The 26,875-nt window shown below is 41.8% G+C and overlaps 1 protein-coding gene across 1 annotated transcript in view; it reads left to right on the forward strand.

Annotated features, from left to right (window-relative positions):
* Positions 1 to 26,875, forward strand: part of LOC110153422 (protein jagged-2-like) — a 121,956-nt gene that overhangs the window by 53,355 nt on the left and 41,726 nt on the right. The window contains exons 4-10 of the mRNA XM_020917306.2: positions 1,900 to 2,154; positions 2,921 to 2,981; positions 11,748 to 11,878; positions 11,977 to 12,096; positions 12,247 to 12,360; positions 14,361 to 14,474; positions 24,419 to 24,465. Of these exons, the coding sequence (XP_020772965.2) occupies positions 1,900 to 2,154; positions 2,921 to 2,981; positions 11,748 to 11,878; positions 11,977 to 12,096; positions 12,247 to 12,360; positions 14,361 to 14,474; positions 24,419 to 24,465 (842 nt within the window). The remainder of the gene's footprint in view (positions 1 to 1,899; positions 2,155 to 2,920; positions 2,982 to 11,747; positions 11,879 to 11,976; positions 12,097 to 12,246; positions 12,361 to 14,360; positions 14,475 to 24,418; positions 24,466 to 26,875) is intronic.

Consider the following 26,875-nt stretch of genomic DNA (forward strand, 5'->3'; position numbering starts at 1 on the left):
TCTGTGTAATGTAGGTCCTTTAAACCAAACCATGAAGAAGAATTATTCACAAAATTGTATTGTAAATGTACAATATAGTTAAATATTGTTGAAGCATATACATAAGTAGGATATTCTAACACTTCAGTAATTAATTTGTGTCATTTTAATTAATAATTCAACCTTCTTCAGCAAAAAAAAATCCCACTACAAAGAAAAAGCACCCACAATAAATACTGAACCCCAAAATAACTTGTATTTTTCATATATTAAATGATAAGTTGATGTAATAATTGTCATGAGGTGCAGGAGCATGAACCTTCGAGAGGAAACTGAAATCTGAAGTGTTCAACTGTTACAAGAATCTCATGTATTTCAGAACATGTTTGTATAACCCAGCCTGGACTATGGAGCAGAGATTTTGAACCATAGGGCCCAGTTCTGTCGAAATGGGCTGCTCCGTCGAAATAAGCTACCAGCAGCCTAAACTGACAGTGACGTCTATTGATTCACATAGTTTTTGCGTTTACTGTTTTATAGATCCAATAAAGTCCTAACTCTAACCCTGACCTCCTGCAAGAGGTCGGCAGTTCATGTAGGAACAAAGTGCTTCTGCCACATTTAAGATTACGACAAATCCTTGATTACATAAATAATCATTTAACTGTAAAATAAAATACATATTTCCTTCTTTTCATTCATAAATAAAACAACTCAACTCAAGCTCATCTTTGTATTACCTCTGTTAACCGTACAATAAACCAACCAGCTTACTAAACCAGGACTAAACCAGGACTAGGACTAAACCAGGAGGACTAAACCAGGACTAAACCAGGACTAAACCAGGTCTAAACCAGGACTAAACCAGGACTAAACCAGGACTAAACCAGGACTAAACCAGGTCTAAACCAGGGCCAATTTGAAGAGAAGAAACGTGAATTTTCAGGATGTGGTTGCTACATTCATGTGTACATTCACATGGCAACTCTCACAGAAACAAAACTTAAAACCGCATCGCTAATTTGCATAAACTCAGCGAAGATAAAACTCCAGCTCTTGTGTCACTGATGTGGTTCAATTTCTGTTGGATTAAAAGACATGACTCAGGTGAATACAGGTTAGTGTGACCAGATTTGTGTTTGTCAAAACCAGGACACCATATGGGGGAGGGAGGTGGGGACTCGTCATCGACATTGTGCGACTCTCACCTGGTAAAACTTTTTCCCACTGGACACAGAAACATATGTGCTGCTTTATACACTGTGCACATGGACTCACACTTGTCCCCTACGCAATGGAAAGCGTGGAATTTCTTGTACAAATCATCGTTAAATCCACATTTGTGCTTCAGTACGTTGCAGACTGACCCACTGTTTGTGTCTCGCTCCTTCTGATGCAGAGACACATGTACACACCTGTTTAGTCACACTACACACAACAAACTACATTCGGTTTGTCGATTAAAATGATGAAATTCTTAATGATCAATTATCGATTAATTCGATTAATTATACCCATCCCTAAATGAGACACAAGCAGAAAATCAGGGAGGAGGGCCACGCACAGAGAAGGCAAACAAGAAAAGTGGGGAAATCAGAATTGAATATAAGCATTATATTGATATATACGATATGTCAAAATCCATATTGAGTTTAAAAAATATCTTGATATATTTAAAATATCGAGATATCGCCCACCCCTATTCATAAGCAAACAAAATAAACATTAAACTTTCTCAGGCATCAATATTTTCCTCAACAGTTGCAATAGAACGCATTTACAACAGGGAAAACTGACTACTGACAGAATATAAAGGGGCTTTGAAGACTTGGGACCCTTCAAAACCCCATGAGTAAACCACAGTGATATCCTCTGGAGTTTCTGACCTTCACACCTTCTCTGTGTTTCTTTGTTCTTCAGGTGAGGAGCGGCTGATCGGTCGGAGCATCCACAGAGCCATGCTGAACCCCGGCGAGGTGAGCCCGCCTGTAGAGCACCGGTCTGTGGGCTTCTCTCTGGACTACAGCCTGAGAGTGCGCTGTGACCTCCACTACTACGGCCCCAAGTGCAACATCGTCTGCAGGCCCCGGGACGACTACTTTGGACACTACATCTGTGACCACAACGGGAAACCAGAGTGTAGAGAGGGATGGAGCGGAGAGTCCTGCAAGACCGGTGAGGAAGAGACGTCCTCTCCTCTGCTCCGTCTGAACCTCCTCTGCTCTTTCTGACCACCTCCTCTGCTTCCTTTGCTCCTCTGATCTTCTCTTCTGCTCCATCTGACCTCCTCCTCTGCTCCTCTCCGCTTCTCCTCTGCTCCTCTACTCTTCTCCTCTGCTCCATCTGAGCCTCTCCTCTTCTCCTCTGACCTTCTCCTCTGCTCCTCTGACCCTCTGCTCTGCTCCATCTGACCTCCTCCTCTGCTCCTCTGATCTTCTCGTCTCCTCCTCTGATCTTCTCCTCTGCTCCTCTGACTCTCTCCTCTGCTCCTCCCCTCCATCTGACCTTCTCCTCTGTTCCTCTGCCCTTCTCCTCTGGCCCTCTGACACTGTTCTTAAGCTCCTTTGACCTTGTCCTCTGATCCTCTGCTTCTCTGACCCTCTGCTCTTCTCTTCTGCTCCATCTGACCTCCTCTGCTCCTCTGAACTTCTCCTGTGCTTCACCTGACCTTCTCCTCTGCTCCTCTGACTCTCTCCTCTGTTCCTCTGGTCCATCTGACCTCCTCCTCTGCTTCTCTGCTTCTCTGCCACTCTCCTCTGTTCCATCTTGTCTTTGGTAGTCCTCTAGTATCATTCCCTGTCCCTCCTCTGCACCATATTTTCTCCTTCGCTCCTCTGTGCCACTGTTTCTGTTCTAACTGTACCCAGATTGCTCGAGGTTTTACCAAATGAATTCATTTTGAGCACATCGTGATCTTATTGTTGTTTTTTCTTTTCTTCAGCCATCTGTAAAACAGGCTGCTCTCTTCACCACGGGACCTGCAGCGCACCAGGAGAGTGCAAGTGAGTCAAGACCTGAACCAGGACTGAACCAGGACTATACCAGGACTAAACCAGGACTAAAGCAGGACTAAACCAGGACTAAACCAGGACTAAACCAGGACTAAACCAGGACTAAACCAGGACTGAACCAGGACTGAACCAGGACTATACCAGGACTAAACCAGGACTAAAGCAGGACTAAACCAGGACTAACCAGGGACTAAACCAGGACTAAACCAGGACTAAACCAGGGACTAAAGCAGGACTAAATCAGGACTAAACCAAGACTAAATCAGGGCTAAACCAGAACTAAACCAGGACTAAAACAAAACTAAACCATTACTAACCAGGACTAAACACTGAACAGGACTAAACCAGGACTAAAGCAGGACTAAACCAGGACTAAATCAGGACTAAACCAGGACTGAACCAGGACTAAACCAGGACTAAACCAGGACTAAAGCAGGACTAAACCAGGACTAAATCAGGACTAAATCAGGACTAAACCAGGACTAAAGCAGGACTAAACCAGGACTAAACCAGGACTAAATCAGGACTAAATCAGGACTAAACCAGGACTATACCAGGACTAAATCAGGACTAAACCAGAACTAAACCAGGACTAAAACAAAACTAAACCAGGACTAAACCAGAACTAAACCAAGACTAAACCAGAACTAAACCAAGACTAAACCAGGACTAAACCAAGACTCAATCAGGACTAAACCATGACTAAACCAGGACTAAACAAGGTATAAACCAAATCTAAACCAGGACTGAACTGGGACTAAACATAGGGTAAACCAGGTCAAAACCAGGACTAAACCATGGCCCCGTCCCACATGTTGAGAACCCTCCTCTCTCTAAACTCTGGTCTGACCCTGAGTCTGTGTCGGCTCCATTGTTCTGCTTCCTGCGTGTTATTTTCAACATGTTTCCGTCTCACACGAACATTCCCCACACTGCCAGAGTCCACATACATGAGTTTAAAGCTGTACTGCGGAACTTTCCAGGCAAAGAAATCACATCACCATGGAGACAAGCAGATGAAAATGTTATAATGTTTTTACCTTCTTGAAAACAGACCTGGAGTTGAGTTTTGTTTCATTCACACATGTTTGAGTAACTCTTTATTATTAGTCTGTTCCACCTTGTGATGTCATGAAGAGCTCAGTCTAAATATGCAGGGTTTGTGTGTTAATCATATGTGAATTAAACAAAATACAACTCCAGGTGTGTTTGTGATGAGGAAACTACATTATAACATAAAAATAGTAAAATTTGCTGACTTCACTTCAAGTTTAATCCAGGACACACACTGTGCAATATTTTTGATAGTTTCACTCAGGCCCAGCTCAAACTGTACGACCAAATCACAGAGTTTAAAAGTTCACAGCTCACGATTCATGTTCTTACGATCCAATGCTCTCATGAGAGGCGACTGGATTTCAAACAGGTTTGATATTCTTGCGACCTTTCATTGCTGATCGGGAGTTGGTCGTGAGGTATTAATCATTTCTCGTTATCCCATTGTTCACTACATGAAGCACAACACATGATTCAGGAAAAAATGTCGGCTCGATCCCAAAAACAAAAACTACCAAAAATCGCCAGTGTTCCTTTGGTCTTGAATTTGATCGTTTTTAATATAGGGTAACAATTTAAAGTGCCCATCTCATGTAAAATAACTCTTTTCACATTGTATCTTCAATTTGGGTTTTGGAACATCCATTACACAATAGTTCTGAAATCTTACTGATTTCTTGGAGACAGTCACAGACCACGAACTATGAAAGTCCAACTATTGCTCATCCCCCCGCCCGTCCTGAGAAAGCACAGGCTCCGCCCTCCAAACGTGACGTAGGCGATGAGTGAGCCGCCCTTCCTCCGCCATCTCAGGGAGGGAGGGGGAGACAGGCGTGACCCTGATAGAGGCAGGAATAAACTTTTATTCATCATGGAGATACAGCGCGTTCAGCCGCATGTGTTGGACCTGGAATCGGACGAGAACTTTGAGGAGCACGAAGCTCAAGCACCGCGTCCACATCAACTGAACATTACTGACTGGTAAAGTATTAATAAACACTAGTAGATCAACTTATTGCAGTGTAGAACAATGAGCTTATGCTGTCGCTTTTGTTTAGGTGTTCATGTGGGAATTGTCAGTGGATGTGGGGCGGAGGCGGTGGAGCGAGGGAGGGGGTCGGGTGCGAAGCTCTTTCTGCTACGTTAAACACGTCATAGGTGTAGCTGCTGCATCGTCGTTGTAGCAGCTTTAGTTCATTGTCGCGTGGCAGGGTGGCAGAAATACACTGCAATTTGTTTAAGAAAAAAACGCTGAATCAATCTAAAAACCACTTCAGCAACAAATACAAGGCAAGGCAAGTTTATTTGTATAGCATAATTCATACACAAAGTAATTCAAAGTACTTTACAGAATAAGAAATACATTAAAATCATAATAAAAACAAATCAAAACATAAATAATCATAAAGATTAAAATTAAAAAAGAGAGACATAAAAATGAAAACCTTTCAGTTCTATATACAAGGTCCACACATCACTCTTAGAAGGTAGAAAGCTCTGAAAAGTTGATTTTGCATGAGACTGGGCCCTTTAAGTCATTTTAACTCTGTAACCAGTGGAGCTCCCAGGCCTACAGTATAACCCTCATGTCCTGTTCCGTTAGAGGCTTGTTTTGGCTGCTCCCATGCCCAGTGAGGTGGGGTGGAGGAGGGGTGGAGGCGGGCGTAGGTTGGCCTGGGTGAGAGTACCACCATATGACTCCCGGTTCCTCTCTTATCTCTGTGCCCGCTGCTCTGGATCAGGGTGGTCCCAAAACATCCCACCTCCTTCAGTGACAGAAGCTCTCACTCTGGGGCTTATCATGGAGGTCTAATGCAAAATGTGAAATCCAAACAAAAACACATCAGGAGGAGAATAGAAGGAAACGCCACACGCTACTGTGTAAAAGAGCAGAACATTCTTGATTTAGTTCTGATAATGGTTTTGGGTTTTTTTTCTTCTATGAATTAAAAACAAGTGAGTAGTTTTGACTTGTTCAAATATCCATCCATTCACTTTAGTTATAGAGAATATTTTTATACACAGTTCTCAAAGTACTGCACACAACTGATTGAAAGTCTATGTACCTGATTTTTACTGTCTTAAAAGTACAGTACTACTACTACTACTACTACTTTTAAACTATTTGCAGTAGTCCAAAGTTATTCCTCACTCACCTTCTGCATTCAGAGCTTCCTAAATATTCACCACGATGAGTTTCTAAGAGCTTTTCACAACTTTCAGAGACCAGAGCGGAGTTTTGACGTCACAGTAATGTTACCAACTAGCATGCTAACACACACTTCCTGACTGTCAGAATAAAAACGCTTACATGCAGACGGTTAGTTAACAGAACTCTTGGTAACACTTTATAATAACTACACCTTACTTAGCCTTAAGAAAGCATGAACAAAGACTTAATTAATAATGAACAAAGATTTAATTAATAATGATTCACGCTTAGTAAATGCTTAATAAAGGATAATTCGTCTTCACTTTAGAAAAGCTCTCAAAAAGACTCAAAAAAACTAACAGAGAACAGCTGCCTGAATGATCATTGCATTGCATTATTAGTAAATCATTCTCTCATAGTTTATTAATGATTAATAAATGCTCAAATGGTTAGTTCATGAGTAATTAAGTATGAAATAATTATGAGTAACTATTTACAGCACAGGCAGCTTAAGTGCAAGTGCTAATTAAGGTAGTAATTAAGTAGTAACTAAGCGTGAATCATTATTAATTAAGTCTTTGTTCATTATTAATTACGTCTTTGTTCATGCTTTATTAAGGCTAAATAAGGTGTAGTTATTATAAAGTGTTACCAAACTTTTTATTTGTCCTTTTGAGCACCTCAGCACTGTGGTTTTCCGTAAAGGGGGTAAAGGGAGATGTTTACCCGGGGTCCACTTCAGGGAGGGGCCCTCACAAAGTTTCTAATGGGCATTTTTTATTAGATAACAGTTCGGCCCTTCAACATGATTTGGTCCCAGGGCCCAGAAGTTGCTGCTACACTTCTGAGCACAAGTATGAGGAGAAATCTCAGGACTGTGGAGTCAGGAGGCTCCAGAGTGACTTGGAGCTGATCATCACGCTCCTGCTGCTGTGGCCTGTAACAGATATTTACAGAAACAGAAACTGAAATTAAGATTTTAAAATCTATAACTTGAAATCCGTCCAAAATCCTCCTCTCGGTCTCATGTCCGGACACATCCTCCTCTCGGCTCCTCGGGCTTTTTCCATGTTACAGTTTTGTTTGATGAGATCTTCACAGATAAAACTGTGAGCAGACTCCACCCAGACACAGACAGAACACACAAACTCCACACAGACACAGACAGAACACACAAACTCCACACAGACACAGACAGAACACACAAACTCCACACAGACACAGACAGAACACGCAAACTCCACCCAGACACAGACAGAACACACAAACTCCACACAAACACAGACAGAACACACAAACTCCACACAAACACAGACAGAACACACAAACTCCACACAGACACAGACAGAACACACAAACTCCACACAGACACAAACAGAACACATAAACTCCACCCAGACACAGACAGAACATGCAAACTCCACACAAACACAAACAGAACACATAAACTCCACCCAGACACAGACAGAACATGCAAACTCCACACAAACACAAACAGAACACATAAACTCCACACAAACACAGACAGAACATACAAACTCCACCCAGACACAGACAGAACATGCAAACTCCATACAGACACACAGGGAGGACATACAAACTCTACACAAACACAGGGAGAACATAGAAACTCCACACAGACACAGGCACAACACGCAAACTCCATGCAGGTACAGAGAGAACATTAAGATTCCACCAAGACACAGGGAGAACACGCGAACTCCACCCATACACAGGCAGAACACGTAAACTCCACAGAGACACAGGCAGAACATGCACAATCCACCCAGACACAGGCAGAACACACAAACTCCACAGAGACACAGAGAGAACATGCAAACTCTACACAGACACAGAAAGAACTTGCAAACAGACACAGAAAGAACATGCAAAACCCACAGAGACAAAGAAAGACCAAGCAAACACCACACTGACACAGCGAGAACATGCAAATTCCACACAGACACAGGGAGAACATGCAAACTCCATGCATACGCAGGGAGAACATGCAAACTCTACACAGACACAGAGAGAACATGCAAACAAGTACAGAGCTAACATGAAAACTCCACACATACACAGGGAGGACATCCAAACTCCATATAGACACAGAGAGAGCATGCAAACTCCACACAGACACACAGGGAGAACATACAAGACTCCACACAGACACACAGGGAGAACATCCAAACTCCTACACAGACACACAGGCAGAACATACAAACTCCACACACAGACACACAGGGAGAACATACAGACTCCATACAAACACAGAGAGAACATGCAAACTCCACAGAGAAAGGAGCATTATCCAGTAGATCTGTGATTCCTGAACGTTTGGTATTGATCCAGTAACGATCGATACTGGGGCCAGTATCACAGTATCGATACAGATTCTAATGACTCATGTTGAGCTTTAAAATATGGTTAATATTTGAACTAAAGTGCTTAGAAATGGTGTGTTTTTATATATTTTTGAATCAGGCCAGGGGTTTTGGTGATAAAAGTTGAATTATGATGTTGATTTTCTGGGCTCCAGTGCTCAGATGTTCTAGCAGCTCCGTCTCTGCTCGTCTGCTGTCGTTTTCGTTTTGTTCTGGTGTATTTGTTGTGTTAGCTTTGGCGTTTGCGCGTCTCTGTAGCTCTTGTGTTGTGTGTGTGTGAGCGTCCTGCGTTAGCGTGTTGCGTTAGCGTGTTGTGTTAGCGGTCAGAGTGTGGACAGTTTGTCTGAGGGGAAATGTCTGAGCGACCACAGCTCACATTAGCTTAGCCACAAACTGCTGCAGCTCCACCGTCCAGAGGCCCAAAGACTCAGACGAGACCTGCGCTGCGCCGCCGTCGGGGAGCGGACCAGGACCGGGACCGGGACTGGGGGCCAGGATCGGGGGACCAGGTCTGGACCAAAATAGCCCCCATTATGGCAGGAGCTAACGTCGCTAACCCCTCCTCTGTCTCTGCATGTGGCAAACGCTGGAGCTGGACCACACCCAGAGAGGGACTGCACGCGTCCACATGATTTACTCTTCGAGAATTTACACACTGCTCCAAAGCTGCTGCGCTGGAAATGAAATGATCGAACCACAAACCGAAATTATAACGTTATAAAGGTTTATTTCTTTATTTTGTGAACCAGAGTCAACAAGCAGCACAAGCAATAACCTCCTCACATTAAGTTATTAACCAGCTCATTCACTTTTTATGTCTTAATCATTCACAAATCTTACAGCAGTTTTTCTTTTTAACCCTTCAGGACCTAAGGGCAATTTTATTTGTCCTCATCTGGATTTTTCTCTTAATTTTACCCTCTAATGAAGTGTTATATATCCTTTTTTTTGCACTACAACATGTTATTTCACAATCTGCTGCTGTAGTTGTGTCATCTGGCAGGACCAGAAATACAAAGAAACAAACCAACAAAAAACTGAAAATAAAATTCACACTCTTTCATACAAAACCCACAGCAAACATTTATAAACAACATTTTGGACATAAAAATAGCTTCATTTAGGGCCTTAGCGTACAAAAGTGCAAGTGTGTAAGTGAACTCAAAATATCCTTATTGCCTCAAAACAAACAAAGTGCAGTGTCCCCATGACTTTCCTGGTGCCAGTCGTGGAAACAGCTGGTGTCAGGTCCAGGACACAGAGCCACATCACTTCCTGCATTTCCATGAGGTTTCTTACATTTGGATTTGGACATTTGGAACTGAAATAAACCTGAAAATAAAACTACTAAGGGATGCGCAATTACACAGACCAATTTGCCATTTATTGGAGAAATAACTGCACTTTGAGCAGCTTTTTCAATTGTTCTGAACACAGACGCTCAGAGCATCGACCATTTTGACTCACTACACTCTTTGGCAAAGTCTGGCCCAATCAAGAATGGATGGAGCGCATGAGTTTGGTGGAAAACAAAGTTCGCACTGGACACTTGTTTTCCCTACATGGTCACACAGCATGTAACGTAGGATAATGTTGGAAATATGCTCAGAAAGCCTCAAGTCTCAGTTTTTCAAGGGAGAGTAAGTTTCTATCTTTTATGGTTGTAAAGTTGTGTACAGTTTGTAAAATATATTCTCAGGCATCATATACGATACTGTTGGGCTGGAAGGGTTTTAAACAAAGAAAAATATGTTTTTTTTAAAGGCACACAGTGTAACTTTTGTGGTGGAGCCACTTGTTTGTCACTATGGAGATATTTTGCACAGTATGCCATTGCACTTTACTCTCACATTTATTTATTTATCTGTGTTTTTAATGTCATGCCTACTGTGAGTGGGCTTGCCTCTTCAGATCCGTATGGAGATTGATTAGTTTAAGCCATATTGTGGGACATTCCAGAAAAGCAGCTAACCCTTTGTCAGAAAAGTTACACAGTGCACCTTTAATGAATGGTGTTCGTGGTGATTAATACACTGAGATTGAGTTTGTGTTTGTCTGCAGTGATCACACCTGCTCCACTGTGCACGTCTGACAAGAGGAGCTGTGCAAAAAGACTGAAATATTCAGTATTTTGCATCGTTTCATTTGACGACTACATTCTTTTAAAATCTGAAAATGATTCCAAGTACCCCTGGCCTGAGTGTGCGTCTGAATGAGTGGGTGTGTATGGGTGGGTGTGTGGGGGTCTGGAGAGGGGGGAAGAGGGGGAGAGGGGGGTATATGTTCTTAAAATAGAGTCAGGGGCGATGGTGGAAGAGACAGGACAGGTGCAGAGGTCACGGCCTTGAACAAACACAGACTCCATAAACTAACAGACGAACGGCCCTCGCAGCCCACGGGACCCTCTGCTCCTCTGACTACAGACCCTGACTACAGACCCTGTGTGTAGACTCCCTGTACAGACCCTGACTACAGACCCTGAGTACACACCATGTGTACAGACCCTGAGTACACACCCTGTGTACAGACCCTGTGCCCTCAGTTGTAGGCCCTCTCTCTGTTCGGCTCATGTCAGACTGATCTGTGTCACTCTGAGTCACATTTTCAGTCTGGAGCGGCCTCACTGAAGGTGTTTGAGAGCCATCAGGATGTTCAAGTGAATAATCCAGTGTGACTGAGTTAAATCAATTTTTTTTTCCTTCTCAAATGCAGAAAGTGCTTACCACTGGATGATTTCTGTCTGTGTAACCAGGTTTATTTTGGTTTGTTTGGGTGCTTCACCTTTGGCTCCGCCCAGACCACACTTCTGTTCTGTGATTGGTCCACCATCCAGTGGCCTCACCCACTCCCACCAGTGGGAGTTTGTGAACTCACAAATATCACAAGAGCACTTCCATAAAGGTTGAATTGGCTTTGAACACTGAGAATCAAATTTACATCAGACGTCGTTTCCTGAACTCTGTCAATGAGAGCCACTCCACAGGGAGAAATGTGTAGCACTCGATGAGAACTTATGAATCAACTTAAGAGACATGGAATAGACCAAACATAAACATTTCTTCCCTCTGTCCCACCCTCTCTCCCCTCCTCTCTCTCCCTCTCTCTCCCCCTCTCTCTCCTCCTCTCTCCTCCTCTCTCCCCGTCTCTCTTCTATCATGTTTTCAGGTGTAATTACGGCTGGCAGGGGCCTCTGTGTGATCAGTGTATCCCGTACCCGGGCTGTGTGCACGGCTCCTGCTCTGAGCCCTGGAAATGTGACTGTGACAAGAACTGGGGAGGTCTGCTGTGTGACAAGGGTCAGTCCACACCTCACACTCCATCACATTTATAATAATCCAATCAGAATAATAATAACACTGTCTTATATTGAACTGTTTTGTGTTTGTTATTTCAGATCTGAACTACTGTGGGACAAACCGCCCTTGTAAAAATGGTGGCACCTGTATGAACACAGAGCCTGATGAGTACCACTGCGCCTGTCCGGACGGGTACTCTGGGAAGAACTGTGAGATCGGTGAGACAACGAATCAAACGCACCCTCTGTGTATAACTGCTGTTTATGTGACCAAACGCACCCTCTCTCTACTATGTCTTGTGTAGACTTAACAAAAATACTTTCTCTGGTTTTATTCTCATTTGGATCATTGTGTTTGTGTTTGAACAGCGGAACACGCCTGTGTGTCTAACCCCTGTGCTAATGGAGGCACGTGCCATGAGGTGCCCAGTGGGTTTGAGTGCCACTGTGCCCCGGGCTGGTCCGGACCCACCTGTGCCAAAGGTCAGAGCTCCAACTCAGCTGTTAGAATCTTTAGTCTAGTCATGCTGCCCTACATTCCACATGATTTTAGTTTTAGTAAAGTGGCACTACTTTTCATGGAGGGTTCTCCACCTGCTCGCATCCATAGAAATGTTATGGCTTTGTCTGGAAAGTTTCCCTGTAGTTATACTAGGGCTGGGGATCATTAAGAAGATGCCTGATACGATACATACCTCGATACATAGGCCATGATACGATACATATTTCGATACAGTGAACTTACGAATCGATACGATATATTTCAAATTGATTCGATACCGTTCAATAAAAATAAAGGCTAAATCGTGTCTGTGATACTAAAAGTCTTTGTTAAACCACTTCTTCTTGTGCAAAGTGAATATGAAACACAAACATTTTAATCCTCAAAACTGTGAAAATGTCAAATGTGTCGCATGCACTGCAAAAAATTAAATCTAGCCAAGTTAAGATGACTTGAATTAAGAAAGTTTTATCATGATTTGAGTAAATTCCACTTGACAAGTTAAATTCTCTATCAGCGGAATACGATTTTTTGTTCTTAAAATATGAAAATACAACTTGTTACACTTAAAAAAAGAAAAACAACAACCCTTAAAATAAGAAATGAAATTGAATGTCGCTTGAATTTAGAAAAACACTTATTCCATTGGTAGAGTCGACTCAGATAAAGTCAAATGTTCTTAATTTTCATTTTAACAAAGCTTTTTGCTGTGTGAATGAGTTTCCTTCCACTAAACAAACAACAAAACTGTAGCTGTAACAAAATCATTTAGTAAAATACACAAAAAATACTCAATACACGATATATCGATACAGCAGCCCATGATATCGATACTGTATCATTACATTATACGATACAATATATCGATATTTCAATATTTTTGCACACCCCTAAGTTATACGCTGTGTACATGAAATTTATACTGTCATTTTTGCATTTTATGGACCCCAGGAAAACAGCAGTCATGTGATGGAAGCTAATGAGGATCCAAATAAAGAATAAAGAATGGCATCATATTATATAATACAATATATACTGGTATAGAAGGTGGCACCAGACCAAGTAATGCAACAAAAACACTTGTAATTGAATAAATGCTGTACTGTGGAACATTCCAGGCAAAGCAAGAATGGAGACGAGCTGGAGGCGGACCCTCCTCCTGAAAAAGATACATACTTACTTTTTACAAAAATATAAAGATATATACATACTAGGGATGGGCATTCGATGAAATGTTCTTAATCGATCGTCGGAAGAATTAACGATCGATTATCGATTAATCATTAACGTTTTTATATTAAAATGATCATCATTATTATTACTATCTGCACTACTAATCTGCATAAATAAATTCAACTTTACGACATATAAACCGTAACGACTGTTTAATTCAGTTTTGTTCAACTCTCACAGAAACCAAACTTAAAACCACATCACTAATTTGCATAAACTCAGCGAAGATAAAACTCCAGCTCTTGTGTCACTGATGTGGTTCAATTTCTGTCAGATTAAAAGACATGACTCAGTGGAATACAGGTTAGTGTGACCAGATTTGCGTTTGTCAAAACCAGGACACCGTACGGGGGGAGGGAGGTGGGGCCTCGTCATCGACATTGTGCGACTCACACTTGTCCCGAATGCAATGGAAAGTGTGGAATTTCTTGTACAAGTCATTGTTAAATACACATTGTGCTTCGGTACGTTGCAGACTGACCGACTGTGTCTCGCTCCTTCTGAGTGCAGAGACACATGTACAGTCCCCTGTTTGGTCACACTACACACAGCAACCTACATTCAGTTTGTCGATTAAAATGAACGTAATCGATGAAATTCTTAATGATCAATTATCGATTAATCGATTAATCATGCCCATCCCTAATACATACTTTTTGTTGAGAAACATTAAAGCAAAGATCAACAAAGTAATAATGACGGTCATGTTTAAATGCAGTCTCTGAACATTGTTGTTTTCCTGTTTCAGACACAGACGAGTGTGAGTCTGCCCCCTGTGGGAACGGAGGCACCTGCATCGACCTCCTGAACGGCTTCGAGTGTCTGTGCTCCGAGCAGTGGAGCGGAAAGACCTGCCAGATCGGTAACTACTGCTAACACAGCTATGTTTAATACAAGAGTTTATAGGTTTTGATTTAGCACATCAGCCAGATCAGTAACTCCGCTATGTTTAACACAGGAGTTTAGAGGGTTTGATTTAGCATGAGAGACCTGCCTGATCAGTAACTTCCGCTCGCACGACTATCTTTAATACAGCAGTTTGAATTAGCATAGGAGAGCTGCCAGATCAGTAACTACACCATAGATACAACTATCTTTAACACAACAGTTTAGACGGGGTTAATAGGGAGCAGCATGCCGTGGGTTTTAGCTTTCTTTTATAGGTGCCATTTTGAGGAACACTTCTGAACACTTAAACGATCAAATATTTAGTTCTGAATTGTTAATCGCTATGGCAACAGTATTAATCCTGATCACGGCGAAACCCATGGACTGAAAATGGGACTGTCAACTGAAATATCAATTCACGTTTACATAGAGCGCTCATGTTTTAGTTTACAGAAGTGGTAGAGTGTTGACCCGGTAACCAAAAAGTTAGTAGTTTGATTCCACCAGTGTAGTGTGTCCTTGGGCAAGACACTTCATCCACATTACCTTGGATGAATGCAGTGTTTATTGTATTTCATTCTGTTTATTTAGACTTTAATAGACGTATAAAGTTTTATATTTGTGATGAATATGTAATTAGTGGTTATTAATGATGAGCCTGTGTCAGAAGTGGTGTCCTGAAGTCACTCCTGCATGTAGTTAAAGTATTCGTGTTACTGTACATGTATATTTGTATTGCAGTAATCGTACTTGGTTGGAGTCTGTTTACGCAACGTTTTAACTATCACCCCCCGTCCCCTCCTCCTCTCTCTCTCTCCCTCTCTCCCTCTCTTCCTCTCTCCTTCTCTCACCCTCTCTCCCTCTGTCCTCTCTCTCTCTCTCTCTCTCCTTCTCTCACCCTCTCTCCCTCTGTCTCTCTCTCTCTCTCTCTCTCTTCTCTCACCCTGTCTACTCTCTCCCTAGTGCTTCCTCTCTCCCCTTCTCTTCCTCTCTCATTCAATCTCTCCTCTCTCCTTCTCTCTCCTTCTCTCACCCTCTCTCCCTCTCTCCCTCTCTTCTCTCACCCCCTCTACTCTCTACCCCTCTCTCCCTCTCTTCCTCTCTCCCTCCTCTCACCTTCTCTCACTCTCTCTCCCTCTTGAGCGCTCTCACCCTCTCTCTCTCTCTCTCTTTTTCTCTCACCTTCTCTACTCTCTCCCCCTCCCTAGCTCTACCTCTTTTGCTCCTCTCTTCTCTCTCATTCATTCCTTACTGTCTCCTTCTCTCACCGTCTCTCACCTTCTCTCCCTCCCTCCCCCTTCCCTCTCTTCTCTCACCCTCTCTACTCTCTAACCCTCTCTTCCTTTCTCTCACCCTCTCTACTCTCTCCCCCTCCCTAACTCTACCTCTTTCCCTCCTCTCTTCGTCTCTCATTCATTCCTTCCTCTCTCCTTCTCGCACCTTCTCTCCCTCCCTCCCTTACCCTCTCTCACCCTCTCTACTCTCTAACCCTCTCTCCCTTTCTTCCGCTCTCCTTCTCTCACCTTCCTCCCTCCCTCCCTCTCTTCTCTCACCCTCTCTAAACTCTCTAACACTCTCTCCCTCCTCTCTCTTTTTCTCACCCTCACTCCCTCTCTCCCTCCCCAGCTCTCCCTCTCTCACCCTCGCGTCCTCTCTCCTCCTCTCTACTCTCTACCCCTCTCTTCCTCTCTATCCTTCTCTCCCCCTCTCCCTCTCTCACCCTCTCTCTCTTCTCTCTCCCTCTTCCTCTCTCACTCTCTCTCTCTCTCCCTCCCTTCCTTTCTCACCTTCTCTCCCTCTCTCCATCCCTTTCTCCGCCTCTCCCTCTCTCACCCTCTCTCCCTCCCTTCCTTTCTCACCCCCTCTTCTCTCTTCCACCCTCTCTCTCCCTCTCTCCCCCTCTCTGCTCTCTCCCTCTCTTTCTCTTCAAAGTGCAATCCGATACAGGTGCGCTAGAGTAAAGCTAAATTTAAAATCCCGCCCGGCAACTGCGACCTCCCCGGTACTTAAAATACTGCAGTACTAATGCAGTACTATGAGATGTGAGGTACTGAAGTACGAGATCTAAGTTTGACCCAGACAGGGGCGTGTTACGAGCAGGACACACCCCTCCGATCGCAGCCAGGAAACTCTGAGATGTAAACAACAAAATAAACATTGGGTACAATTACATTACCAGAAAACAGATAACTATAGCATCGGTTATCGAAAATCAGGTGTCAATCGATATTAAAACTAGATGAGGCAGATAACATAAGAATCTCTTCTTTCTGCTCCTTTTCATTCATTTCTTGGGTGTCTGATGTTGTGACACTCTCGATAATTTTTTTATAATTTATGAATGAAATAAATAAACAAATAAAAAAATTAAAAAATACTAATTTGACGAGGTATCGATACTAAAAACATCCCATTGACAGAACAGAAATGAACCTTTAGAATGCAGAGTTTTTGAGTCTATTTTTGAGTTTTTGAGTATCAAGTCTGTACTTTAGTGTAGTTTGTGTGTTTAGTGAAATTTTAGTATCGTGACAAAATTCACTATTTTATCCATAAACAAGGTATGAACATTAATGACGGATACATTTGATTGACAGTATTCCAAATATGTAGCCGGGTTGGCGCCACCTAGTGCCTCCGCTCAATTTCATTTCTCTCCAGCGACTAGGTCAGGAATTGAAATACACTAGACACCCAGAAGTGCGAGTTCGGACACCAGCCAATCAGCGAAGAACCAGACATTCTGTGTTGACAACGGTTCCCGAGATTAAGTATTTAAAGCCAGAATAATTTAATATTTAAGCCAGAATAATTTAATATTTAAGTCAGAATATTTTAATATTTAAGCCAGAGAATGTTTGGTGAATTTTATCAAGTGGAAAGACGTTATTGCCCTTCTTCCTAAAAGATTTTCTCATTAATAGCCCTCTTAGTGGTGCATTACATACGTCATGACCAAATAGCAGCGATTGGTTAAATAAAAAAAAGTACCTGCCTACCGTCGAGCGAAGGAATTCTAATGCTGCGAGGTCAGACGGTTTCCACGAAGTAAAACCAGCTGTTGAATCAAGCTACCAAATATGGATCTTACCTCCAAATTTGGCGCTGTAAATGTAAGCCTCGATGAGCTTCATTTGACTGGAGCTGAACACTTCTCTCTTTATCCACCTTTTAAACATTACAATCAGTTAAAAAGCAAAACATTACAGCTTTGACAGTGACTAGTTTTTAACAGAGTCTCTAAAGCTCCGTTCACACAGTGTTCCCAGGAAACTGCCAGGTCCAAAATCTAATCTGTTGTCTAAAGAAAGAGTTTTTGAGTGTCGAGTCTATTTCTTAGTATTGAGAAATTTGCAAGAAATTTCAGTATTGTGACAACACTCGTATTTATATGAACAAAAGAAATGTGATGATCAAAAACACCTGGTGATGCATCAGTTAAATATCCTGATTCATCAGCCGGTTTCACTTTGTTTCATTTTGTAGAAACCGTCGTCGCAGCATTAGGATTCGTTCACTCGACGGTAGGCGGGTAGTTTTTTATTTAACCAGTTGCTGCTATTTGGTCGGGTTAACGGGGCTAACTGGTATATTAAGCTTTTCCTAAATTCTGTAGGAAGAAGGACAGTAACGTCTTTCCTCTTGATAAAATTCACATAACATTCTCTTTAACTTCTTAGGTTCTTTTTAAAGACAATGCACTACAGTGTGTTTACTTTGTTGACATGTTTCGACTGCTGCTGTGAGCCATCTTCAGAACTGTCACCGGTGTTGGTGGTGACGTGTCGTATATCAGCTGTTGTTACTTCCTGTAGGCGTGGTCAGTCTGATGGACCTGGCAGGTGGCTCAGACTGACCACGCCTCCCGTCGTCCGATGTTCTCTGGAGGAGGGTGTCCCAGGTGCGTGAAAGGAGGAACGCGCCGTCTTTGTTCCGGCTTTAAATCCTTGATCTCTGGAATCGTTGCCAACACAGAATGTCTGACTCTTCCCTGATTGGCTGGTGCCTGAACTTGCACTTCTGGCGTTTTTGCGAACCGTCTAGTGCACGGGTGTCAAACTCATTTTGGTCCGGGGGCCGTATTCAACCTACTTTGATCCCAAAGAGGCTGGATCAGTAAACTCATGTCATATAAACCCCAAAAATAACAATAAGTTCAAATATTTGTGCAGAGAAACACAAATCTATTACAGAAATCTTTTTTATTTGATTGACTCTTTCTTTTACTAAATATAATATCATGAACAAGCTGAAACTTTAAGAAAAATGCATTTTCAACACAATGTTTTACAAATAACTTGTCTGCAAACAGGAATAAGTCCATATTTCTTGTAAAATCCTGCACTCGGCTCCACTTTTCTCATGTTGGACATTTTTCTGATGAGGGTGTCACGGTCAACAGTCAAAACGATCGTCCTTTAAGAGCGTTTGGAAAGAGACAAGTCTTCATTTGTGCTGCTCTGGTGGGAGGGGCCACGTACAGAGACGCTGCTGTGATAAACTAAAGAAAATTAACAATATTTTTATAGAAAATATAATTAAAATATTTTAGTAGAAAATCAGCCGAGGGCCAGATTAAAGGTCTTGGAGGGCCGGATCTGGCCCCCGGGCCTTATGTTTGACCCTGTGGTTTAGTGTATTCTGATTCCTGACCTAGTCGCTGAAGAGAAATGAAATTGAGTGGAGGCACTAGGTGAGGTCAGTTAATGCCCAATATGTAACATTTTAACAAAAAAATAGACCTATAGTATTATTTGAAGTTTTACTGCACTGAAAAACTTTGAAAACCTGCTGTAGTGACTCTTGACCATTACTGGCCATGACACGTCCAAACTCCCATGTGACCCATTTCAGTGGCAGAGTGGTTAGCCCTTGTGTGTGTGTGGAGTTTGCATGTTCTCCCTGGTCCACAGCGGCAGTGAGGCTCTGAGAAAGCTCTTTTGGGAGGTGTCTAATTTCAGTGGTGGACAGGTGCCGTCTATCTCCTGGGATCTTGTATTAAAATAGAGAGAGCTGGACTCTGCTGTGGTTCTGGTTTGATCTGCAAAGCTCCACAAACTTGCCGTATTATTTTTATGGCTTAAAAGTCCTTTCAACTGACAGAGATATGAGGCGTAAACCAGGCCAACAAATCTGCAATCTGACATTTACACAGAAAAGTCCACCTGAGAATGCTGCCCTGTCTCCAGCTCAGCTTCAACTACAGAGTCTACAATGTTCTTAAATCCATTTGTAGTCCTTTTTTAGTCCAGGTTTAGTTCAAGTTTAATCCTGGTCCTAGTCCTGGTTTAGTCTTTGGTTAGTCTAAGTATAGTCCTGATCTAATGCTGGTATAATCCTGGTTCAGTCCTGGTTTGGTTCTGGTTTGGTCCTGGGCTGGTGGTAGTTTAGTCCTGGGTTAGTCCTGGTTTAGTCCTGATTTGGTCCTGGTTCTGTCCTGGTTTGGTGCTAGTTTAGTCCTGGTTTAGTCCTAGTTTAATCTTGGTTTAGTCCTGGTTTAGCCCTTTTTTAGTCTTGGTTCAGTCCTGGTTTGGTTTTGGTCCTGGTTTAGTCCTGGTTTACTCTTGGGGATTCCTGGTTTAGTTCTGGTTTAGTCCTGGTTTAGTGCTAGTTTGGTCTTATCCTGGTTCAGTCCTGGTTTGGTCTTGGTTTAGTCCTGGTTTAGTCCTGACAATAGTCCTGGTTCAGTCCTGGTTTAGTCCTGGTTCAGCCCTGATTTAGTCCTGATTTAGTCCTGAGTTAGTCTTGGTTTAGTCCTGACAATAGTCCTGGTTCAGTCCTGGTTTAGTCCTGGTTCAGTCCTGATTTAGTCCTGGTTTAGTCCTGGTTTAGTCCTGGTTTAGTCCTGGTTTAGTCCTTTAGTCCTGGTTTAGTCCTGGTTTAGTCCTGGTTAGTCCTGATTTAGTCCTGGTTTAGTCCTGTTTAGTCCTGGTTCAGTCCTGGTTTAGTCCTGGTTTAGTCCTGTTAGTCCTGGTTTAGTCCTGTCCTGATTTAGTCCTGGTTTAGTCCTGGTTTAGTCCTGATTTAGTCCTGGTTTAGTCCTGGTTTAGTCTTGGTTTAGTCCTGATTTAGTCCTGGTTTAGTCCTGGTTTAGTCCTGGTTTAGTCCTGGTTCAGTCCTGGTTTAGTCCTGGTTCAGTCCTGGTTTAGTCCTGGTTTAGTCCTGGTTTAGTCCTGGTTTAGTCCTGGTTTAGTCCTGGTCTTTTAGTCCTGATTTTAGTCCTGGTTTAGTCCTGGTTTAGTCTGGTTTAGTCCTGATTTAGTCCTGGTTTAGTTCCTGGTTTAGTCCTGGTTCAGTCCTGGTTTAGTCCTGGTTTAGTCCTGGTTTAGTCCTGGTTTAGTCCTGATTTAGTCCTGGTTTAGTCCTGATTTAGTCCTGGTTTAGTTCTGGTTTAGTCCTGGTTTAGTCCTGATTTAGTCCTGGTTTAGTCCTGGTTTAGTCCTGGTTTAGTCCTGGTTTAGTCCTGGTTCAGTCCTGGTTTAGTCCTGGTTCAGTCCTGATTTAGTCCTGGTTTAGTCCTGGTTCAGTCCTGGTTTCAGTCCTGGTTTAGTCCTGGTTTAGTCCTGATTTAGTCCTGCATCAGACCTAAAATCTCACATTGTCTTGAGGAGTTTGTGGATGACACATTTGTAAACATGTGTCCGTCAGAGTGTGTGATACTAATGCATCATGACATGTCTCTGTGTGGTGTCTGTGTGTCTCGTGTCTCGTCCCATGTCTTCTGTATCGTCCCGTGTCTCCGTGTCTTGTCTCTGTCTCAGTGTTTTGTCCCTGTCCGTCTAACCGCCTGGTGCTGGCCCTGCTTGTATTGCAGATGTGAATGAGTGCGCGGGGAGGCCCTGTCTAAACTCTTACTCTTGTAAAAATCTGATTGGTGGATATCACTGCGCCTGCTTCCGTGGATGGGTGGGCCAGAACTGTCACATCAGTCAGTATCCGACAAACTCCCAACTCCAACCCAGTCTGTCCACCGGATCTGTGCTTAGCTTTAGCGCTTCACTGCTGGTTCTGCTCTTCCACTGGCAAAACATGACAAATCTCTAATAACATAAACTTTATACAATTATTAATGACAACTTTAGCACATAAGTTTGTACGATCATTACCATAACTCTTCTCTCTGTGACTAAGGTGTGTGACTAAGGTGACCAGATTTTCAACATTCAGAACTTTGACACACCTGGTTAAAGATTGTTGGTGTAGATAAAATAGTGAAAAGATGAATTTACTCTGTGGGCCAATCATATCTGAGGGACTTCTGACGGCGCTTTTTTTTTTTCTTATCGTCATTTTCAAGCTCAGTTTTCTGTATTTTAGCCAAACAAATAACAATATAGTCCTCCCTTTACTGTTCGTGGTCAAAATAAGGACACCTGGGACATTTCTTGTATAAAACTGGGACAAATCACTAGTTTTGTATAAATCTGCTGGGACAGGGGACACAGGCTCAAAACTGGGACTGTCCCATTTAAACAGGGACGTCTGGTCGCCATAGCCGTGAGCCTCGTCATTTTGGTCTTAAAATGTTCTTATTAACCTTCTCTACATAATCTCTCTACATAATCCTGGTGTTTTTAATTTGCTATTTTGTTCTCCAAATTTGCGCTGTAACTGCAAGCCTCAGTGAGCTTCATTTGACTGGAACAGAACTTTATACAGTACAATCAGTAAAAATCAAAAAATCAAAAAAACAATACAGCTTTGACTGTGACTAGTTTTTAATTGAGATGAGGAATATGTCTCTTAAGATCCATTTATGTATTTAATTCTTTTGCACATATATAACATATATCAAATAAAAGCACACTAGTTAAAAAAGTTGGTGCTGGAAAAGGCAAAAAACCTGTAAGGGCTTAAATTAAAGCCTCCTCCTTATGAATACATTAAAATTGACGTTTACACCTTAGATTAAATATATTTGATTCAAACATGGATTCAAATATAATGAAACATCCCACAACTGAATGATTATTAAACATGATCATGAAAGATCAAATATTTCATCAGACTCTTTTTAAACAACGTTGTGGCACATTTTTGGAACATGAAAATGATGATTTTGACAAGTTTTGTATCTGTGAATCTATGGTTTTAAAGTAAAATGTGAAATGATTAGGGATCATAGTCATTTTATAAAGAAGTCTATGCATAAAAATACACATTTGATATATTCATATGATAAATATTAAGAATGTTCAGTTTGATGAATAAAGTTAGTTCCATGGAATGAGTTGCACTTCAAACAAAACGTTTTTGCACCAATAATATTTTAGACATAGACAAACTTTATTGATCCACAAAGGAAATGATTTGGACACAGTAGCTCACACATCACAAAATAATATAATAACAAAGAGGAAAAATATAAATAAGTAGCAAAAAAAGAGTAGTTTTTTTTTTTTTTTTTTTTTTTTTGAGTAGTTGTTGAAAGTTGTTGTCCAGACGTTATTACAATATGACAGACAGGGATAAGTTAAACTATAGTGTAATGAGTCTAGATTTTGAGTCCAGAATTTTACAAACTTTTCTTATAATACCAACAGATTTATTCATATATTATTCCATAAAGGTGAGTTATTGTACAGTTGTAGGGAGTATTATCTGATCCTTAAAGGTGAGTTGTACAGTTGTAGGGAGTATTATCTGTTATATAAGGGTGAGTTGTTGTACACTTGTAGGGAGTATTATCTGTTTCATAAGGGTGAGTTGTTGTACAGTTGTAGGGAGTATTATCTGTTACATAAGGGTGACTTGCACAGTTGTAGGGAGTATTATCTGATCCTTAAAGGTGAGTTGTACAGTTGTAGGGAGTATTATCTGTTACATAAAGGTGAGTTGTTGTACAATTGTAGGGAGTATTATGTGTTACTTAAGGGTGAGTTGTTGTACAGTTGTAGGGAGTATTATCTGTTCCATAAGGGTGACTTGCACAGTTGTAGGGAGTATTATGTGATCCTTAAAGGTGCGTTGTACAGTTGTAGGGAGTATTATCTGTTACATAAAGGTGAGTTGTTATACAGTTGTAGGGAGTATTATCTGTTACATAAGGGTGAGTTGTACAGTTGTAGGGAGTATTATCTGATCCTTAAAGGTGAGTTGTACAGTTGTAGGGAGTATTATCTGTTACATAAAGGTGAGTTGTTATACAGTTGTAGGGAGTATTATCTGTTACATAAGGGTGACTTGCACAGTTGTAGGGAGTATTATCTGATCCTTAAAGGTGAGTTGTACAGTTGTAGGGAGTATTATCTGATATATAATAATATATTCATTTTTCTGGTCACTCAGTCACATGCTGGTCCCAGAAAACAGCTGGATACAAAATATAATCACATAGTGTAACCAGGATTTTTCTGGTTTTATATACACATACAACTTCTCTGCATATTCCCAGTTATTTACCAGGAAAACTGACAGATCAAAAATGCAGGAAATTAGTTGTAGCTTTGTTCACACATGACCCTGTTCTGACAAAACGCCGGTAGATTCCCAGATCAGTCAGGCTGTGTGTGTGAAGAGCGCTAAATTTGACTACTTTTGCTTCTGTAAAACACGACCTTAATATAAAAAGTTTTGACAGTACCGAATATTATCAAGTTCAAAATGAAAGCTTGTGTTTGCCGGTGGAACAGAGCTCTCCTTCTTCCTCTTAGTTTTCTACAGTTCTGTCTTAAAATCTTGGATCTCTGGCCTCCGTTCAATCATTTTAAAATTCCTCCGATTTTCCTCACAAATTTCAGTGATATCTTTTACATCTCTAAATTGTCTGTGATTCCTAAATAAAGCACGTTCACTTCTGTTTGGTCAGAGCATGAGGGACGCTGATCCTAGTTCACAGTGCATGGTCCAGCTGCTTCTCTTTCTCCATCTGAACCTCATTTATCCAACAGGATTTTCATACTTTTGTTTGTTTTTCAGATGTGAACAGTTGTCACGGACAGTGTCAGAATGGAGCCACGTGTAAGGTGAGAAAAAGCAAAAAATTACAGAATATTTATAACATTAAAATAAAATAAAAATCCTTACTCAAATACTAATCAATACTAAATGAAATATTGAAATGGATATTTGTTATATAAAGGTGAATTGTTGTACAGTTGTAGGAGTATTATCTTGACATAAGGGTGAACTGACAGTTGTAGGGAGTATTATCTGTAAGTGTGTGTTGTACAGTTGTAGGAGTATTATCTGTTACATAAATGTAAATAAGATTATCTGTTACATAAGGGTGTACAGTTGTAGGGAGTATTATCTGTTAATAAGGGTGAGTACAGTTGTAGGGAGTATTATCTGTTACATAAGGGTAAGTTGTAAGTTGTAGGGAGTATTATCTGTTACATAAAAGTCTTACAAATCAGTAATTACAGTTGTAGAGTATTATCTGTTACAAGTTGTTGTACAGTTGTAGGGAGTATTATCTGTTACATAAGGGTAAAAATTGTTACATAAAGTTGTTACAGTTGTAGGGAAATCTGTTACATAAGGGTGAGTGTTGTACAGTTGTATCTGTTACATAAGGGTGATACTAGTATTATACATTAGGGAGTTATATGTTCATAAGGTGAGTTGTTGTGCAGTTGTAGGGAGTATTATCTTTTACATAAGGGTGAGTTGTTGTGCAGTTGTAGGGAGTATTATCTGTTCCATAAGGGGGAGTTGTTTTACAGTTGTAGGGAGTATTATCTGTTACATTAGAGTAAGTTGTTGTACACTTGTAGGGAGTATTTTCTGAAGCAGGAGTTTAATGCCATACTTTGGAACATTCCAGACAAAGCAAAATCATCACCATAGAGACAAGCAGGTGACCACTCCACCAGAAAAGTTACATAATGCACCTTTAGAGATACAGTTATTGTCTGTATCGCACTGCAGTAGTAGTAGCAGTAGCAGTAGCAGTAGTAGTAGTAGCAGTAGCAGTAGTAGTACTAGTCATATGTCATTGCAGTATTTAAATCAATATTAAGTACAAAACCTTTTCCTTAGCAACAAAAATGAGTTTAAATCTTTTTTATTTGACAGAACTTTGATTCTAAAACAGTAGATCTTTGTGCTGGTGAAGAATTGCATCAGAGGAGAGAGAGAGAGAGGAGAGAGAGAGAGAGGTCAGAGAGAGAGAGAGAGAGAGAAGAGAGAGAGAGAGGGAGGAGAGGAGGAGAGAGACAGGGAGAGAGGGGGAGAGGAGAGAAAGAGGAGAGAGAGGGAGAAGATGGAAAGGGAGAGAGAGAAAGAAGTAGAGCAAGAGAGAGGGGGAGAATAGAGATTGTGAGAGGGAGAGCGAGAGGAGAGAAGGAGAGAGACAGGGCGAGGGGAGAGAGAGAGAGGGAGGGGGAGGACAGGAGGGGAGAGAGAGGGGAGAAAGAGGAGAGGTACAGGGAGAGAGGGGGGAGAAGAGAGATTGTGAGAGAGGGAGAGAAAGAGGAGAGAGAGAGGGAGGTAGAGATGGTGGGGGTAGAGATGTGAGAGAGAGAGAGAGAGAGGAGAGAGGGTGTTTGAGGAGAGAGAGAGGAGCGATAGGAGAGAGATAAGAAAGAGAGAGAGAGATAGGGAGAGTGGGGGAGAGAGGGTGTGAGAAAGAGGAGAGAGAGGGGGAGGTAGAGATGGTGGGAGAGAGAGAGGAGAGAGCGGGGTGTAAAGATGTGAGAGAGGGAGAGGAGAGAGGGTGTTTGAAGAGAGAGAGATAGGAGAGGGAGAGGAGAGAAAGAGGAGAGAGATAGGGAGAGTGGGTGAGAGAGGGTGAGGAGAGAGGGTGTTTGAGGAGAGAGAGAGGAGAGATTGGAGAGAGATAAGAAAGAGAGAGAGAGAGAGAGAGGGAGGATCTGGCAGAAGAAGAGAGAGAGTGAACTGAGCTGGAGGCCAAACTCCGGGGTCAATACAAGTCTCAATTCCTCACAGTTTCATTTCATCACGTCGTCTCCTAAGAACGCAACAACACAAATAAATAACTCTGTGCAATCATAATTAAAAAACGATCGATACCTCATCTGATGTCTTTCCGTGCGGGGGTGATGCTAACGGGAGGCACTGCTCTGTCTGAAGAACTGTGCACTTTCATCTCAATCTGGCCTGAAAGAACTGACCCAAACTATTCTGGATTCACTCGACGAGATGAAAAAAAGGAAAACTCCACGTACTTCGGAGTGGTCCAACATGTGTCTCTCTCTGTTTTTGGCGCGAGGGAAAGGTCTCATAACTTTGAATAAGCTCTGATTTCACACACACACACACACACACACACACACACACACACACACACACACACACACACACACACACACATGAATGCAGAGCTGAAAGGAGCTTCCAAAATGATTCAAATGGTTCAAGTGAAACTGTTTAACGAGAAGATTGAGGATAATTGTGAAGCGTTTGAAGCAG

The sequence above is a fragment of the Boleophthalmus pectinirostris genome, unplaced genomic scaffold, assembly GCF_026225935.1.
Source record: "Boleophthalmus pectinirostris isolate CB_2022bp ecotype Guang Dong unplaced genomic scaffold, ASM2622593v1 HiC_scaffold_10, whole genome shotgun sequence".
Lineage (NCBI taxonomy): Eukaryota > Metazoa > Chordata > Actinopteri > Gobiiformes > Gobiidae > Boleophthalmus > Boleophthalmus pectinirostris.